Source organism: Dryas octopetala, chromosome 6, assembly GCF_963921425.1.
Source record: "Dryas octopetala chromosome 6, drDryOcto1.1, whole genome shotgun sequence".
Taxonomy (NCBI): domain Eukaryota; kingdom Viridiplantae; phylum Streptophyta; class Magnoliopsida; order Rosales; family Rosaceae; genus Dryas; species Dryas octopetala.
In genome coordinates, this window is record NC_141371.1 from 5,645,273 (window position 1) to 5,663,325 (window position 18,053).

The following is an 18,053-nucleotide window of genomic DNA, read 5'->3' on the forward strand; positions in this document are numbered from 1 at the left end:
TGCATTCAGTTTTGGAGATGCCAAAAAGGGCAAAAAGTAGGAGAGAGTTGTGATAATATAATGGGGCCGGCCGGACGAGCTTGTTTGTTGGGTTCTTGCATTTGTAGTTGGTGACTATTGAGTCAGAGGCTCCAAAGAATCGGTTAGTCATACAGTTCCAAATGAGCGTGACAAAGACAAAGATCCAATGGGGAACCCGATTCTCAGTCTTTGCCTTTTGTGGTCGTTGTCATGTCTGCAATAATTTTGATCAAGAGATAACAATTTGTTTCTATCTCTGTTTTAGATAAAATGTCATTGTCTTCACCCACTTGCTTGATTAGGTCAAGCCCCTCCTTAGTCCCCACAAACTGGTACACAGCATAAAGCTTTTGCTTTTTAATAGGAAAAACTAAGGCTTGTCGGCACGGCAGGTTGATGTATGTGCGTCTCAATGTATCTACTACCAGTCTACTAAAAATATATTTACAATTATCTTATACGTAATGCTAAAAATGTATGACAAAATCAATACCTGATGATGTAAATTCTTGGCACGATTAGAAAATGTATAAAATAACTTAACACGATTTTGACACATGCCAATTAAATATTCTAGTCTTTTTATTTTTTTTAAATGTAGGACAAATGATTCGGACTTAAGGCTTTCAATCAAAATAAGTGTTTATTTTCTTTTTCAGTTTGAATGTTCAATTTTCTTTTTCTAATTGAGACTTTAAAGATTTTAACATAAAAAGGATACAATTGAAAAATCCTTAAATTATTTAATCCATTCAACTTCTTACCAAACGTTTGAAGGAAATGGTAAATCATTTCCTAATACTAATTCCTAATTGTTTCAAACGCTAAAATGAAAATTTCAAAACCATTTTATTATGGGATGATCTAGAAATAGAGTGCAATTTCAATTTTCATTCTATCATTGCGGTCAAACAAACGAAGCTTAATAATTCATGGACTCCAAAACTTTAAAATAAAATTCATAGACTAACGCGATACATTACTCCAAGTATAATTCATGCATTATTGCTATAATTAACTCTTCAAATAATAATATGGCAAAAAAAAAAACTCTTCAAATAATAAGTCTTTTTTTATTCAAAAAAAGAAAAAGTAATTATGTATATTTTCTTCCTACTGAAAATTAGGCGCTAGCCATCCTTTGACCTTCATAGCCAGAAATTAGGAAGTGCACCGTCAGACACTCAGACCCCACTATATCTCGGACAAATGAACAATAAGCTGGATGTGATTAATGAAAAATTATTGAGTGTATCCGATACATTGTCAAGTAGTGTAACTAATTCAACGTGTAAGAGTATTATTGGATGATATATTTATATTAATAAGGTATAATATTAATAATATTCTCTCATATTATGACACATTAAATTATTACGACACATAACGGTGTATCGAATATATAAAATAATTTATCGTGAGTAAGGCTTACAAATCCGGTGTTGCTGACTAACATTTCGTGGTCTAGCCACTACCATTCCTCCACCTGGCAAATCTACAACTCCAAATGGACGAGACCACGTGAACTCAGTAGTCTTTCGAGCACACCAGTCGACCTCAAATATAGGGACAAAAAAGAAAAAGGGCAGTCCACGTAGGAAGTGTCTGTCAGTCAGTCAGTGATCCTCAACCCTCTCACAAGGTAATTACTAAATAGACAGCTCCAGTCCACCGGACATTAATAATTTCGCATCCATTGATTCCGTGACTCCGTCTTTCTTAATCCAAAATTAACGACAGCTAATCAAAATTAGGGTTTCTTTAACGCAACGATCCCGTGATTGTTGCTTCCAAAAATCAAAATACCGAGTGAGAATCCTCGGATCTTAATTGAATCACAACCCTCGCAATTTCCAGTTGATCGAATCGATACTGATGAGGATATGATGAAGGAGATTGGGGGGAGATTTGGAGTGATGGGAGGAGTGTGAAGTCTTAGGGTTTGGCATTAGGGCCCTTTGTTTTGAGAAAGGGCCCTCTCTGTTGGTTTTGGTTCAGAAATGAAGGAGCTGATTGGGAGACCAGGGTCGGCGAGTGGGCTAGTTCTGAGGATAGGCCAATTTGCATGTGCTTCTGCCGCCATCGGAGTTATGGTCTCCGCCCCTGGCTTCGCTACCTTCACTGCTTTCTGGTATTTCATTTTATTTTTCTGGTTTCTTTATTTCAATTTTTTTGCATTTTAGTTTACTCAGAAATCGTTTCCATATGCCACATGTCTCATCATCATTTGTTGGGTTCAGGACTCTATTTATAATGTAATGGATGAATTTTTGTGTTCATGTTTAGAATTTTGAGAATCTGGTTAGGTTTGAAATTTTCGTGAAAGAGTGTCTCTAACGTATTTAGTATTAACATAGTAACAGGCAAACGATATTGTGTGGTTGTTTATCATATTTGCTTCTCGTTGTTATTAAATATTGTAACCTGCTATTGTTGGATTTTGTTGTGAATGCTCTTAAGATCGATCGCAAAGCAATTCGTTTTTTTCTTGTTTATGTTTAACTACTAGGGCTCACTGGTATCTAATTCTTCTGCACATAATTTTAAGTTGATCTCTGTTCTATGGTTCAGCTATTTGATTGCATCAATGGGGCTTCAAGTGCTATGGAGCTTTGGGCTTGCTTGTCTTGATGTTTATGCCTTGAGGAGAAAGAGAGACCTTCAAAATCCAATCCTAGTGAGCCTATTTGTTGTTGGTGATTGGGTATTTCATTTCTCTTAAAACTCTCAGCATTTTTTATTTTGTACATTTCCTTTCTTGCTAGGTTATGAATCAGATATATGCGCACATGTCTGCTTATTCGTGGCAGATATTATATTTTGAGTATGTTTGGAAGTGCTTTTGTATGAAACTACTTTATCTGTAGTGCTTTGGTTTAGTAACACATGAAAATTTTCATTCAAAATCCAAGTGCTTTACACTAATTCACTTGACATTGCTTCTTGGAGAGGCACCTATCATGTGCTTTTCCAGGAAGCACGTAAAGTAATTCTCTGACCCTCAAACAACACTTTTCGTTATTTCAATCAGGCACTATAAAAGTGCTTTGGTATTACAAAAGGCACTCCCAAACGCCCCTCTCATGCAATCAATAGGTTTGCATATTCATGCTATTAATGATTTTGGCGTGTGGACTGATTTGTGCTTTGGAAGGCCTTAAAACCCCTATTAGGCATTATATGGTAGAAACTAGGTGACCCTTGTTCTCTTTTATGATTAATAAAGTAATAAATCATTGATTGTGATTTCCGTTCTGATTGTGGGGAAGGCTTATTTTCATTGTTGATATCTTCCTCTCAAGCTGAAATTTTTGTATATATATGTTGAATGTTGATGATTCCCATTTTTCTGTATAGAAATCTAAATTCTTGCCTAAGCAGTATAAGAGCTACATACTTTCCCTTTTTTTCTTATCCCCTTTTTGTTGAGGGGGAAGGGGGAGTAATTTCTCTCTTCTTTCAAGTGCAATCACCAATGATGCTCCAAATGTTGTCTACTTCCATGTTCTTCGTAATAATTAGATGGTTTAATCTTGATCTCTCCTGATGGAACATAGGTTTTGGGTTGAATATATCTTTTACCTATTAGTCTGAACACATAGTAGCCTGGAGCCATGCTGATGTTGGCTTCTTCCTGTTTTATGATACACCTTTTTTATTTTCCCTCTCTTTAGGGGTTTTTAGTTGGCATAATTAACATTTCAAATTGTTCAGGTAACAGCTACTTTATCACTAGCTGCTGCAAGCTCTTCGTCTGGGATTGTAGTTCTGTATTCCAAAGACATGGATTTCTGCACAGATCAATATCATCTTCCATGCAGCAAGTACCAGATTTCAATTGCTTTCGCTTTTCTCACCTGGGCCCTTATTGCCATATCTTCTCACGTGATGTTCTGGATCTTACTAGCATCGGTTTAGGGACTCATGTTTTTCTGCCCTACCGTTGACACAACACATGTACCTTACAGCATTCATTTATTTTCACTTGTAAATGAAAAAGTTTCTTTAACTTGCCTTATTTTTTTGGGGCAATTTTCAGCATCCTTCTATTTTAGTTTCAATGTGTCTGTTCATATCGCTTGCACACCCCATCATATTTTTGATCCGCTTAAAATATACAAAGATGTATTGAAGCAGCTCTACCGATCCAATGTCGTTTCTATTTTGCCAGACCTCCAGGATCTAGACATGGAAGTTAAATACTTGAACTACATGCAGATGAGTCATTAGTCTATAAGGCTATAGCTTGCAAAGTCCCACACTCCCACTCCAAGCCTCTAAGGCTAAAACTGTATGATTATGTTTGACATAAATGCTGATGGAAAGCTTGAGAGTATATTCAATCATTAGGCTTCATTTTGTGACACCAATTGGTAAAGTAAACGTGAATATACCTTTATTCAAATATTGGTTTTTCTCTTTGTACTAGCGTTTAACGTAAATTCATCAAATGTAGTTTAGTATGTGATTTTTAATTAGTTAGAGAAAACTTTAGCTCCTTTTGTGGGGGAGTGTAAGGTTTCATTCATTTTGTTCTGCCTTTCATTTTTTGTTCCAAATTTAGATGGGATAGAAAAGTGATATTGATGTATGACAAGGAGCAAACTTTATCCATTGGTTAAGGCAAGGATGTTGATGGCAGTGGAACTACAGAGAAATTTCTTTAGCTGATTAAGGAGCCATACTTTTTAAGATAAGGATAGGCTAGTCACCATGGATTTACTCACAGAAACAACTAGAGTTTAGGGACATCACTTTTAATAATAGTGATCATATACTCAATCTCATCGGCAACTTCTTTCATGGAAGGCCGATTTTGCCTCTGCTCATCCAAGCATGATGCTGCTAGAAACCCCAGTGCCTGCATTGTCTCCTATTCCAACTTGCTAGCTCCCTCTTTGATAACTGGATCAACTACATCCATCAACCTCTCTTCTTTCATCATCTTCCTCATGTACACCACTAAACTCACATCTTCCTCTTCTCTGTTGAAATCAATGACTTTCATAGAAGTCAGAAGCTCCAACAGAACAACTCCGAAACTATAAACATCAATCTTATCAGTCAGTTTAAAGTTACGGTAGTACTCTGGGTCTAGATAGCCAAGGGTCCCCTGAGCAGAGGTGAAGATATGAGTGTTATTTGCTTCTGTTCTCTCAACCAGCCTTGATAGCCCAAAGTCTGAAACTTTTGCCTCAAGCTTTTCATCAAGCAAAATGTTGCTGGACTTCACGTCACGGTGGTAAATGGGCGGCACTGCATGAGAGTGAAGATAGGCAAGGCCTTCGGCGGTTCGGTGAGCTATCTGGAGCCTATGGTGCCAGCTGATAGGAGCCCATTTACCGGAATGAGGGCGGTGGAGATGATCAAAAAGAGTTCCATTGGGAATGTATTCATATATCAAGAGAGGCTGCTGTTCAAGTTCAACACAACAACCAAGTAGTCGCACCAAGCTCCTATGGTTCACTTGGCAAAGAATTCGAACCTCATTTAGAATCTGGTCAATGCCCTTGGTGTTGCCAAACTTGGCACGCTTGATGGCCATAATGGTTCCATCATCAAACGTGCCCTTGAAGACCTCGCCAAAGCCACCGGAGCCAATGAGGTTGTCCTGGGAAAAGTTGTTGGTTGCTCTTGCTATCTCTTTGGTGGTGAAGAAGATTCTGGCTGATCTGCCCGTGGTTTTGGAATACAATATCTGCTCCCGCTGCTTCACCAAACCCTTCTGTGCTTTTCTCTGCAAGAGGTGACGCTGGGTGTAGCCTACAAGTAGTACTCCAACCACAGCCATGGCCATACCTGAAGAAGATTTTTAATTAAGCAAAAACATATACCACAATAGATAAGCAGTCTCATATGTGGTTCGGAATCTTTTAGATTAAAAGTGATAATAATGCTATACTTACCACATTTCTTATACCACATTCTTATACCATCTCACGTGTCATTACTTTATTGGACAGAGTTTTTCTTTTTCTTTTTGGGTTTTTCTTTTTATTTTTTAGTATCCAATGTATGAATGCCATGTAAGTTGCCACATAAGATGGTATGAAATTATGGTATAAAAATGTGGTATATCTAGCACTACTGAAGTTTATCAGCTTAACATGTTGGATATTTGGAAAGAAAACATTACTCTGCCGTAACATACCGAATTAAAATCAAAATTGAATGGATTAGTGGAGAGTACTACCCATGAGTTTAGTGTGTTTCCTTCGATTTTTGCAGCCTTTTCCATGCTTACACTTAACACCTACACAGTTGTTAATGGTTCTCATTAAACATCATGCTGAGCTTAATTATCAGAAACTAAGGTTCATTAAAATGACGAAATGGGTTGCTGCTTACTTTGACACAAACCATTGATGTGATCCCATCTAAACCCCGAATTGCATAAACACCTCCTTTGGCCCACGCTCTGTGGATCCACCAAACACATGGAATTCAACAACTCCTTGCAGTCCAATGGGCCCATGCAAATGGGCTCCTGCGGCAAAATCCACTCCAACTCCACCCCAGGCTCAGGCCACTTGCTCTTCACACCCACCGTCCCACCATCAAAATTCACAAAGCTCTGGTACGCCACGCACCCTCCTCCGTGAACCCTTATAATATAAGCAGTCTGGGACCCACCAGTCTTGAACGTACAACACAGCGGAGCTCTCTCACACGCGGCCGCATTGTCCCTGATGAAGCTGTGGCACACGCTGTTCGACGAGCAATTAATCGGCGCTTGCAAATGCAACATCGCGTCCGTACAGTTCAAGAGCATGACGGTGTTGCTGCTGGTGATGTTGAAGGGCCCGTTCTGGTCGAGCTGAATGCCTTGGCTGTGGATATCGCTCGCCACGCAAGTGTTTGGGGCCAGCCCGCCGGGTCGGATAATGATCCGTTGGGTTTCCGGGTAAATGGAAGTGATGGTATAGGATGAATTGTTTAGAGCGTCCAGCCATAGCGTGCCCGCGGTGCAGCGGATCCTGTACGACGGGTCACCGCACCCGGGCCCGGTGCTTAGCGGGTATGGCACCGGAGCGCGGCCGCAGTTGCCGCAGAGGCGCGTGGCTGTTAGGCAGCGGGAGCATGATAGTAGTGTTAGTCCTGTGTGGATAATTGTTGTAAGAAACAGGACTTTTTCCATTGGAGGGCCAAGTTATAGCTATTCTGTTGGAGAAAAACTAGTTTGTATCACATTTATATATATCACCACATTTCAAATAGTGATCGTAAAACTATTTGTACTATATTTTGGTATCATATTACGTTTCTAATAAAATGTGTGATCCACCTTATATTGATGTAATATGTCTTTATTGAAACAATAATGCTAAATGTTATTTAATTTTTAGCACCACCTCTCTAATAGAATTGAGTTTGTCTATACAAATATGTCTCACGCGTATTAAATAAGTGATACATATGTGATGCTTAAAATGTGATGTGGCACAAGTTGAATATTTGTTAAATATATAACACTAATTGTCCTATATTTGCTTATTACATTATCAACCACATTTTAATCAAAATTTAAGGGGAACGATATCCACCTTCTCCACCAACATGTACCATTATTATTTTCATGATCTAAAAAATGAATAGTTTCGATTATAAATTTATACTGTAAAATAAGAATAATAAAAGAGAAAGTCGGTAAAGAAAATAAATTAAAGAAAGTGAATAACATTTCTCAAAATATAATTCAAACAAACATGGCTAACAGCTCTGTAAAATCGTTAGTGATACTAATTTTGTGTTTCCAAATTCCAATGAGCTTCTTGTAGACAAAAAGAGTGGCTAATATATATTATGTGAATGCTTGGGTTGCCCAAAGCAGTCCACATTTGTCAACATGTGCATGGTACATAACTCATCTAGGTGTTCTAAATGAAGGCCTTGTTTCTTGGAACATTGTAAAGTTTATTGTTCGATCATGACTTGAACATTCCTTGAAACTTGAAACTCTACACAGGTTCAATGCTTTTTCTCATTCTTGCTCTTGACTTGATTGTCGTGAAGTAACAAAAATCTGATCTCTATTGATATGCATATCACTTTCCTTGCAAGCTTGCATGAGCATGTTCCCCTGTCCACTCAAAACCTCAAGATCCTAAGCCATCCTACTTTGTTTAGCATCCCATAACAATGCAACTCCGCAATTCACAATTCCAATGTTAAGTGGCTCTTCCAAAAGATTTTCCTTGGTTTCATACTTTCATTTTACAGTACTTGTCCTTTATATATATATAGTGGCTATTTAAACGGCAACATTAGTAACAAGAGAAAATTACAAATTTAATTCAATTTTGGTCCACAATTTTTTTTAAGTTCTGTTTTGGTCCACTAATTGTTCCATTTTTTTAATAAAGGTCCAAATTTGTTTTCTCAAATTTGACATGTCTTTTACCCTATCAAATCTCACCCAAATTCACCCTAACATACTTGTTTTAACGCTATGCATTTCTTCTTTACAACCATATAAAGATCATTTAAATTGGAGTTCTAAAACTCAAGATAATTGACCCCAAAGTAGGGTATCCGAAACTGCCAATTTTTCAAACTTCACCCAATCTCAATTCTCTTAGAGTATAATACTCAAAATTTGTTTTTATAATTAAGAAATGATGAAATATAACTTATACTTCAATTATAATTGAAGAAAACACAACCTAAAGGATTTAAAGTCACAAATCTGAATCTTTATTGAACAAATGAAACAATTAGTGGACCAAAACATAACTTAAAAAAAATCGTAAACTAAAATTAAACTAGATATAAAATAAGTGAACCAAATCTATAATTTCCTTTTACTAACAATCTTCCAATGATCATATTGGAAAGTGAAATGATCTTATAATTTAGATTAGTCTTAGAATAGTCAAGATTTCCAATAATTTTTTATTAAACAGAATTTTTTTCTAATGCTTGACATCTCCTGTCAATTTTTTATTAAAGTATATAAGAGTGTTTAGTTTAGTCGAGACTTGAGATATATCCTTCGTATTTCCTCCACATATATCAAGGTGGTGTCTCAACTCAAAAACAAAGACCGAGAGTCCGGTGGTCCAGAGCAAGAGTTGCAGGGTAAGGTATTTTTTTTTTTTTTTTGGCAATATTGGGTTGGGCCTTATAACAGAAAGGAACGGCCTACAATTTTCGTGTTTAACACTGCAACCCAACTAAAAAAAATAAAAGTGAAAATGCTTCTATCCCATATTGCATAAATTCTAATCCTCTTTCTTGTTTGGCTTTTAATTAGCACCCAAGTAAAGTTCTTCTAACATAATGGAATTAGAGGTGCAACTTGGATGGGTTCAACCTTAACCCTTCTATATATTTGTGCCGCGCGTATTCGGCCTGGCTTGTAATTGGGTTATATTGAATCTTATTTGGGTGGGATCTCACATTGGGATAATTGTAAATGGGAAGATCTCATATCCATTATAAATACTATAATTAGGAACCCTCACCTCATTTAGAAGGGGCTCTCCCATGGCTAGCTTTTTTCTTTCTAAAGCTCTCAGGCTCTTTCATGTAAATTGTACCTACATTTGTTCATAAGTGGAAACCCAAACAACCCAAATGGACGTAGCCATATTGATTGTGGTGAACCACTATATTTCGTGTGTATTCTCTTGTGTGATTGTGATTTTACGCGTACCTCTTGTTGGTCCATTTTTTGGCTACAAACTGTACGTCCAAACTCAACTCAAAATTCGAACTCATATACTAGATTAGAACAAATACGAGTCAATAAATTCCATATGCAATCAAATTCAGGTTGATCTAAAGGGGGTTCAATTAACTTGATACTGAAACCTCAATGTTCAATATGAATATACAACCCAACTTGCAAATTTATGATATTTGTAATCTGAGTAATTTGAGTTCATTAAGTCTTTTCTGAGTTTAGATTGAATTTACTCAAATTAACCTGATTAAGTTGAGTTGAGTTCCAATCCGAATTTAGTATATCAGGTTGACCTCCCAATCCATTTGACTTGCCCTTTTACAGAAAACAAAAAAATAAAAGAGAGAAACAAGTTAACTATATATAAACCTTTTTTGTTCTAGTGAAACAAAAATATTATATTTAGTCTTTTCAAATGTGAGAAATTTGAAATTTTTTATGTAGGGGAAAAGGATTTCGAACTTAGAACCTCTCCAATACTATTAAAAAAATACAAGTAGACTAATAACTATTTGGTAGAATATTGAAAATTTGATTTGAATTAAATAATATGTAGGAATAGAACATATATATCTCCCTCAAACCAGTGAAGTAGTGAGGGTATTAGTATGCTAGTTTTCTTTTGAAAGTTCATTTAGAGTTTTCGAAATTTTAGGACCGATATTATAATTCCATGATTAATTATCAAACTAAAAAAATTAGAGATGATACAAACAACTGCTAAATGGAATGAACAGTTAATAATAAGGCCCTTTGGCCACCACACTTAACTTTTTCTCAAACATTACAATCAACACATTTACATTTGACACAGTCTAATTTCCTTAAACTTCACATTCACACTAACAACGACAACAAAGCAGAAGCATGTGGCCCCTTTGGGTTTCCACAAACTTATTGCTTCAAACTAAAAACCACCCAAAAAAAAAAAAAAGTTATCATACACAAGACGTTGAGATGACAATTACCACTTAACCCACCATTCACCAAACCATGGTTTGACAAGTCGCGCACCTTCAGCTTTCTTCAGGCATGCATGTCATCATGACCACCTTTATAATAATAATATTACCAACCATGAATGATCAATTGACGATGATGAATTGATCATGTAGTAGCAACTCGACGACGAACAGGGGATTGAACCCCGGACGACATCCTAATTTGGGCCGCAGAAGAAGAAGGTGAAGGCCCAGAATTAAGCCCATAATCCGACATAAGGAGCTGGATATCCGATGCTTGGAACCGATCCGAATCCCCGGGAAGTCGGATATAGGAAGCTGACGGAGAGTCAGTGAAGAACGAGCTTAAGATCCCAGTTGCTTGTTGTCTCCCATTCTTGTATTCCACTATGGCCCTATAAACAAACGGAATCAGACCCTCCATTTAATGCGCTTTTGATGTTTCAGAGGCAGAGAGAGAGAGAGAGAGAGGTTGTGGGTAGTTTGAACTGGAGGTGGTGGTTTAAAAGGGGGTGTGGGATGGAAATATGGAATGGTGACGTGGAGTAAATAAACAAGTATTGGAGTCCAGCTCTTGAAGCCAAGCCACGCAGACTTCAATGTAAACCCGCACGACGACTTTGAAAGCTCTATCCAAACTACAGCACCAATCTTTCATTTCATTACATCTTACCAAATCTCCCTCGTTCTTATCCGATTTAGTTTATGAGAAATTATTTTATGTGCGCGGTAAATATGCTAACGTAGTGTTATAAATTTATTCAAAAAATATGTATATAGTTATTAAAATACAATAACTGAAGGGTTTATAATACTATATCATGCTAACATACAATAATTTTTATTGTTTTATCGAGACTTGCTAATTATTTTATTAAGGTTTGGTGATTGGTCGAATGGTTTAATATATTCTCTGAGCTTTCTGAATGAGATTGGTCCCATTATCTGTTATTAAACGTTTTCCTTTCTCAAACTAATGACCATGACCAACAATTTTGCCTTGCTGTCCTCATCTAACTATTTTTAATGTGTTTGATAAAATTTGATTTCAAAGGGAAGTATTTGATGAATAAAATAATACTGATTCAGCAGGCGATATGCTTAGCTGGTTGTCTACGCTAAAATAATACCATCATTATTTTTTCATTAAAAAATTATAGAACATATGTTACCTCCCCAGAAAAAAACATGGTGGACCAAGTCGCACAAAGCCATACGATTCCATATAACATGCCACCTACACAAGTTATATATACATAGACAAATGGCGATAAGTTTTAAGTAGTATTACACACTGCTTACACTATTTTTGTTTTTTTATAGAGCCGTCTTACAGTACTCTAACACCTTATAACATAACACATTGTCTGCATTTATCATCTCATTAATTAGTTTCATGTCACAAACGACATATGCACACAGTCGATGTGAATAAGATGTTTTCTTAATTTATAAGCTCTTTTGTTTTGTGGGTTGTCGTGCATGTATATTTTTGAGAATTGAAGGTTTAGCATTTTCCTTTTGAATCTCTCGTTTTGTCTTTTAAGTTTTATATATAGAGTCAAATTTTCTGGGATGTTTATCTCTAAAATTTACAGAATTTAGTGACAGGTGCCTAACAATCTTTACCTAAATATACGACTTTATTAAAACTAAATCAGGAATGTTCTATCGGACCGGCCATATATGCACGTATACCTATTAATTAAATTGTTATTCTAATCTTAAACCATATATAAATCTATCTAGCTATATCTAGCTTGTACATACACAGCTTGCTTCATCAGAGCAACCACTCCATTGTCATTGTCGTACATGAAGTCATTGCCTGCATCATCCGTCATCCAATCCCACGATCGAAAATCGGTCTTCATGTCGTTTTCTTTTCCCAATTAAAATTGAAGCTTCAAAGCAGCCATTGAAAGCACTCCAAACCCCAAGCAAAAGCAAAACCTGCGTGCCCGCTTCGCCTAGTTTTAAATTTAAACTGGGGACGAAATTAAACAAGCTGCTGCTGTCACACAGTCACACTGCCAGCCTTTCAATGCGGTATTATTTTCCCTTTTGAACTTGGAGGCAACACACACTGACAAAAGATGACACCAACTTATATACAAAATTGCTTCTGCCAACATCAGGGATTAGGTGTGTTGTATTGTAGATGTTGGTGGTAGGGTCATGCTCATTAACTTAGTGCATGTTTGATTTCATCTCCATTCAGCATATATAATCATAATTATGGTAATGAATTAACTTGATTGATAATTATAGATCCAACGAATGGTTCTGTATATATGCAGAATATGCAAGGTGTGGAACATGAGATCATATATACAGCCTGTAATCTTCTCTTCCAAGATTCATAGGTGGATGTCTTTAATCTTGGGTAATATGGGTGATTTCAATATTAGTCCATTAAATTGCTATTTTCTAAAGTCTAATACTATTACCTTTTTTTAAATAGTTAAAGCCCATATTTAAAATTCTCTTTCACGTAAAATAACAATATTCCATTAAATCTCTACTATTTACAAATTGTGACATTATGTAATTAATAATTGTTTTCAAATTGTGTCCCTCTTTAATTGTCATTAATTCTCTAATTTTCCTAGAAAATGAATCCCCTAAATTTCATTAAAATACTTGATTTAAGACACCTTATATATATCTTCTCCTTTGATCAATAATGAAGTCAAATATCTTTTTATATATATCTTCTTCAGACCATAGTTAAGTCAAATAAGAAACCTACAACTGAGAATTGTATGTAGGTTCATTATAATGTAGGTGTTTTAATTCATATAATTAATTTGTGTAGGTTATTTATCACTAAAAAAGAATTGTATGTAAGTTTATTTGTTGTTGTAGGTAATTTATTTGTTAATAATTTAGTTCATTAGAATTGTGTGTATATGTTCATTATATTTATATATATATATAGACTTCTTCTGTTGAGGTATACCTCAACTTATTTATGTTGAGGTATACCCTGTTGGGGCCCACACGAGTCGTTTTGTGTCGATCCGAATCGTTCAATTTTTACATCTCCATAGATAGATCATCCTTGCAAAAAATTAGCCAAATCAGAAATCATTTGCCTATCTAACTTTGATCAAATAAATGGACGAACTAAATATTTTCGATGAAACCGTCCATTTGTTTTATCAAAGTTAGATAAGCAAATGATTTCCGATTTGGCTAATTTTTTGCAAGGATGATCTATCAATGAAGATAATCCTTGCGAACGGTTCGGATCGACACAAAACGACTCGTGTGTGCCCCAATAAGGTCATACCTCAACATAAATAAGTTGAGATATATCTCAACAGAAGGAGCCTGTATATATATATATATTTTTTTTTTATGTTCATTGTTTATTTATGAGAATAATCTGTAGGTTATTTGTAGGTCATTAATATAATTCAAAAGAAAACATTAAACATAGAAGATACTCAGCATTAAAGCAAGCAAAATTAAGGGAAAGTTACAACCGTTACAAAAAAAACAAAGAGTCAACTACAACAAAACGTCTATTAGGTGATGAAAGGGCATAAAATAAAAAATGAAAGTGGTTGAGTTGGCAGATAATCAAAGGGGTTAACACATGAAAATAAAAAGGCATGGGTTTAAATAGGAAAAAAATGAGTTTGATGGGGATATCCCTAATTTACTATATTATATATCATATAGCATGAAGTGACACCATTTCTTTAATTAAAAAATAGCATAAATTTCAACCTAGGGATTAATTATGTAAGTGGATTTTATTTTACCAAGAGATATATAATTGACAATGTGATCCATAAATGTAACTCATGTAGCAATCATGATCATTGGGAGTAAATCTCTTATAAGAGTCGGTGGACTTAATTAACAAGACTTTTATTGCTGACAATAGAGTAGACAGGAGATGACGATGGTGAATAGAAGAATTATATGTTAACCTTTTATTGTGTGGAGCTTGGTTTAGAAGAAGTGTTTTTTTTTTTTTGGCCAGGAGTTTAGAAGGAGTTTTTGCTTATACGGCATGGGCATTGTGAAACAGACCCCTTGGGCCTTAAGATATTAAGTCAGCCTCAAATAATTGTCCATTCTACTCAAAGTGGTCCTGCTTCGTGTTCTTGGGCCTTACTTGATTTGGGCTTGGTCGCGTAGAGATAATTTGCTTATCGAGCAACCTAAATATACAATTTCTTAGTTTTTATAAACTTCATTACTAGCTTAATTAGAGGTGGTTAATTACAGGTGATAGTTGTTCTAATAAGGTTACATCTGTTTCTAATAAGGTTTTCCACCAGTAAATAATGGATGTATGGTAGAAGCTAGGTCTCTTTAATTTAAGTTATTTAACCATACCTTGCCTTGGGCCTGGTGACACAATCCTATAAGGTTAAACTACTCAGCCGGACACCTATATATATAGCCTCATGAGTCATAATCACCCTATTCCTTCACTTGCGATAGTGTGGTCTCTTCTTGCACATGCTCTGGTCACTACTTGAAACTTCATGCATGTAGTCCCTGGACCAAATTGGTTTAACTTGATAGCTCCTGATCCTTCAACCAATTTCATTGCAGCCATTCTTGTAAATATGTACGAATTGTGGGTTAACTTTATTGATGAAGCACCTCCTTTTGTGCATTCTTTCAAACAAGTTGTAAGTGAAACATGAATTTTTCGACAGTGACTTATCAAGTGGGATATGCACGCGTGCTGATTGCCCGTTCTATCGGGGAATTGTAGGCAGTGTTTGTCTTGCTCATATTTGCTGGTATTGCATATATGATCATTTTGTTTTGTTTATCTTAATTGGTAAAAGTATCCCAGTGGTTGCATGTACTGCCATGCATGTAGACTATATAAGAGGCTCTAAATTCTTTTCTTTTCTCTTTTCCCATATATATATATATATATGGTCCCAAGTTAAAAGAACATGTGTGCAGCTTTTATATATGTAAAGAATAAAGATGGTTTACTGAAAAGCTGCCTAGCCTGCATATATTGCTAGCTCTCATAGAAAATTAGAAATATATGGCGAAAAGGAAAGAGGTGCAAGAACTAAGTAAACGGTTTTAATTGGTTAAGTGATCGATGTATCATATATCATTATTTATGTATAAACCTTGAATGAGGACCAATTAGTAGATGATCATATATTCATATCATATATATATATGGTTTTTAACAGTTATTCAGTCACCTGCAGGTTGCATGTAATTGCATATGAGTTTGATATTGACATTGTTTCGATTTGTACCATGGGATCGAATTGCAAGTTGGTAGCTAGCTAAATAGCTAGGTTGCTTTATCTGGTTTCCCCCCTCCCTTTTCCCAAAAGATAAGGCCAGGGCTTTCTCCTTAGAGGAACTACAAAATTAATTGTTTTCTTTCTATAACCTGAAGGAATCTCAAGTATCCAAAATTTGAGAATTAAAAAGAAAAATTTGTGCGTGTAATATGGGATTGGTTAATCGTTTGTGTAATGTTCCTAAAATTACATCATGATAATCAATCAGCTTCACAATTTCTTATTACTCTTTTTTATTTGGTTCACGAGTTCTTATACATTTCACATAAATGGAATGCAAGATTTTCATTTTTATGTTTAATAATGCTGAGGAAATAATTAGTAAATATCTTATATTTCTTTTCCTTTAAAGAAGGGAAAATCAAACCAAACCCGGTCAAGCTAGTAATTGTCCATAAACCATGAATTTATTTTTCTATACTTACACAGTTACACTTAATTACCATGCATAGAAATGAAAATATTTTCTCGTTCCCATTAATTCTTCCAACCCACAAACCAAACCGGGCATATAATTTCGAATCTGATTTCTTTCGCTTAATTTTAAGACTAAACAAGAACGAGACAAAAAGAGAAAAATAGGTAGGCTCCCGACAAAGCGCCTTGATCCAGACGTACTCTGCCATCATTCCTGAAATGGTGGGCCTATCACTTATGTATGGGGTCCATTTGTGGCGCGTACATATTTTAGGCCGGAGAAAGCGAGTGGTGTTGAAGGGAAGGTAAAGAAGATCGAAAAGATTAAAACAAGGAGGTGCTGCAAAAACCATGGTTGAATTTCAGTGCCTTTTCTCTGTTGAATGGCTCTTTTTGGTCTGCTGCTGCGCCTTGGCTTACACTCCATGTCCTCATATATATGTATCCGTAAACTCGACAAATTGTAACGAGGCCACATGCTCTACTTTCTTTAACACTTTTTACTCCTACTCAATTGCATGCATGTCTTATCAGCTTGTTTTCATTTTAGCAAAGCCGAATATTAACTTCACTTTAATTTCTAGGGCAAATATTATTCTTATGCCATAATCAGGTCAATCAGTACAAATATAACATAAAGATAAGTACTGATTATCCGCACAAATCCCTCCTATGATGTAATGATAATTAAGTACTTAAATAGTTTTGTTAGATTATTATATTTCATAATCACATTAAACATGTGAGATCTAATTAATTGTTATATCAATTATTATGTTTAATTTATCATAATTATATATAATATATCATGCTTTATTTTGGTCGAAATATAATCATGTTATATAATGTAGATCCATCATCCATCACAATCAGGCAAACAAAAAAATATTAGTCTTCACACAAATAGTAGACCTTTAACATTATTAGTACTGATGTGGATGCAAGTGAGTGGGTGAGGTCCCACTCACGTGTATGTGTCTTAGTCATTCGATAAATTTATTGCCGCCGGACCAATAACTGAGCAGCTAAAATGAATGTCGGTTGTGAACTAAATATATTTAGGACAATGCTTGCGTCAACCTACTAAGCTACAACCATATATTTAGGACAATGCTTGAGTCACCTACTAAGCTACTACCATATATTTAGGACAAGAGTCATCCTACTAAACTACTACCATAGGGTTATTGCAGGTTATCCTACTTTTCAAAAATATTTATATTTGATAATGCAAATTTAAAATTCAAATCGTTTACTTTTTAGATAACTTATTGAAGATTATTGTTTAAAAAAATTAACTTAATCGAAAATATTTTAATTATATAACTATTATCGAATAAATAAAATAAAATGAACGATTTGGTTAAGAAATCACTATTTAAATACAAACTGTTCATTTATTTCATTTATTCGATAATAATTATATAACTAAATAATATCCAATAAAGTTAATTTTTTACATAAATTATCTTTAATAAGTAATCTGAAAAATAAACTAATCTGATTCTGAGTCTGCACTACCAAACAAGTATTTTTGAGAGGTGGGGTGACATGCAATACCCTATATTTAAGCTTAGTTCCTTTCTTTGTCTCTTTCCCTCTCTCTTATGTTTACAATTTTACTTTTTATTTTTTTTTCTAATTCCGAGCTACTATTAA

At 35.2% G+C, this 18,053-nt stretch overlaps 3 protein-coding genes across 4 annotated transcripts; 1 reads left to right on the forward strand and 2 right to left on the reverse strand.

Annotated features, from left to right (window-relative positions):
- The first annotated feature begins 1,715 nt into the window (after positions 1-1,715).
- Positions 1,716-4,059, forward strand: LOC147281579 (CASP-like protein 5B2). 2 transcript variants are annotated; one of them, XM_086247655.1, is made up of 3 exons: positions 1,716-2,152; positions 2,593-2,725; positions 3,736-4,059. In XM_086247655.1, the coding sequence occupies exons 1-3, from the start codon at positions 2,022-2,024 to the stop codon at positions 3,937-3,939; spliced, it is 468 nt and encodes a 155-aa protein (XP_086103781.1). In that variant the 5' UTR covers positions 1,716-2,021; the 3' UTR covers positions 3,940-4,059. The 2 variants fall into 2 exon arrangements, with proteins under 2 accessions (XP_086103781.1, XP_086103782.1); XM_086247656.1 differs by having other exon boundaries at positions 2,593-2,698.
- Positions 4,060-4,756: 697 nt separating this feature from the next.
- LOC147281580 (wall-associated receptor kinase-like 20) lies at positions 4,757-7,159 on the reverse strand. The gene is given in 3 exon segments (XM_086246592.1): positions 4,757-5,820; positions 6,212-6,274; positions 6,370-7,159. Coding segments are annotated over 3 exon segments (1,917 nt in total).
- A 3,284-nt stretch (positions 7,160-10,443) lies between these two features.
- On the reverse strand, positions 10,444-11,119 carry LOC147281581 (uncharacterized). Its single transcript, XM_086249156.1, has one exon. It carries the CDS (start codon positions 11,090-11,092, stop codon positions 10,814-10,816), a length of 279 nt encoding a protein of 92 aa, XP_086105282.1. The 5' UTR covers positions 11,093-11,119; the 3' UTR covers positions 10,444-10,813.
- Between the last annotated feature and the right edge of the window lie 6,934 nt (positions 11,120-18,053).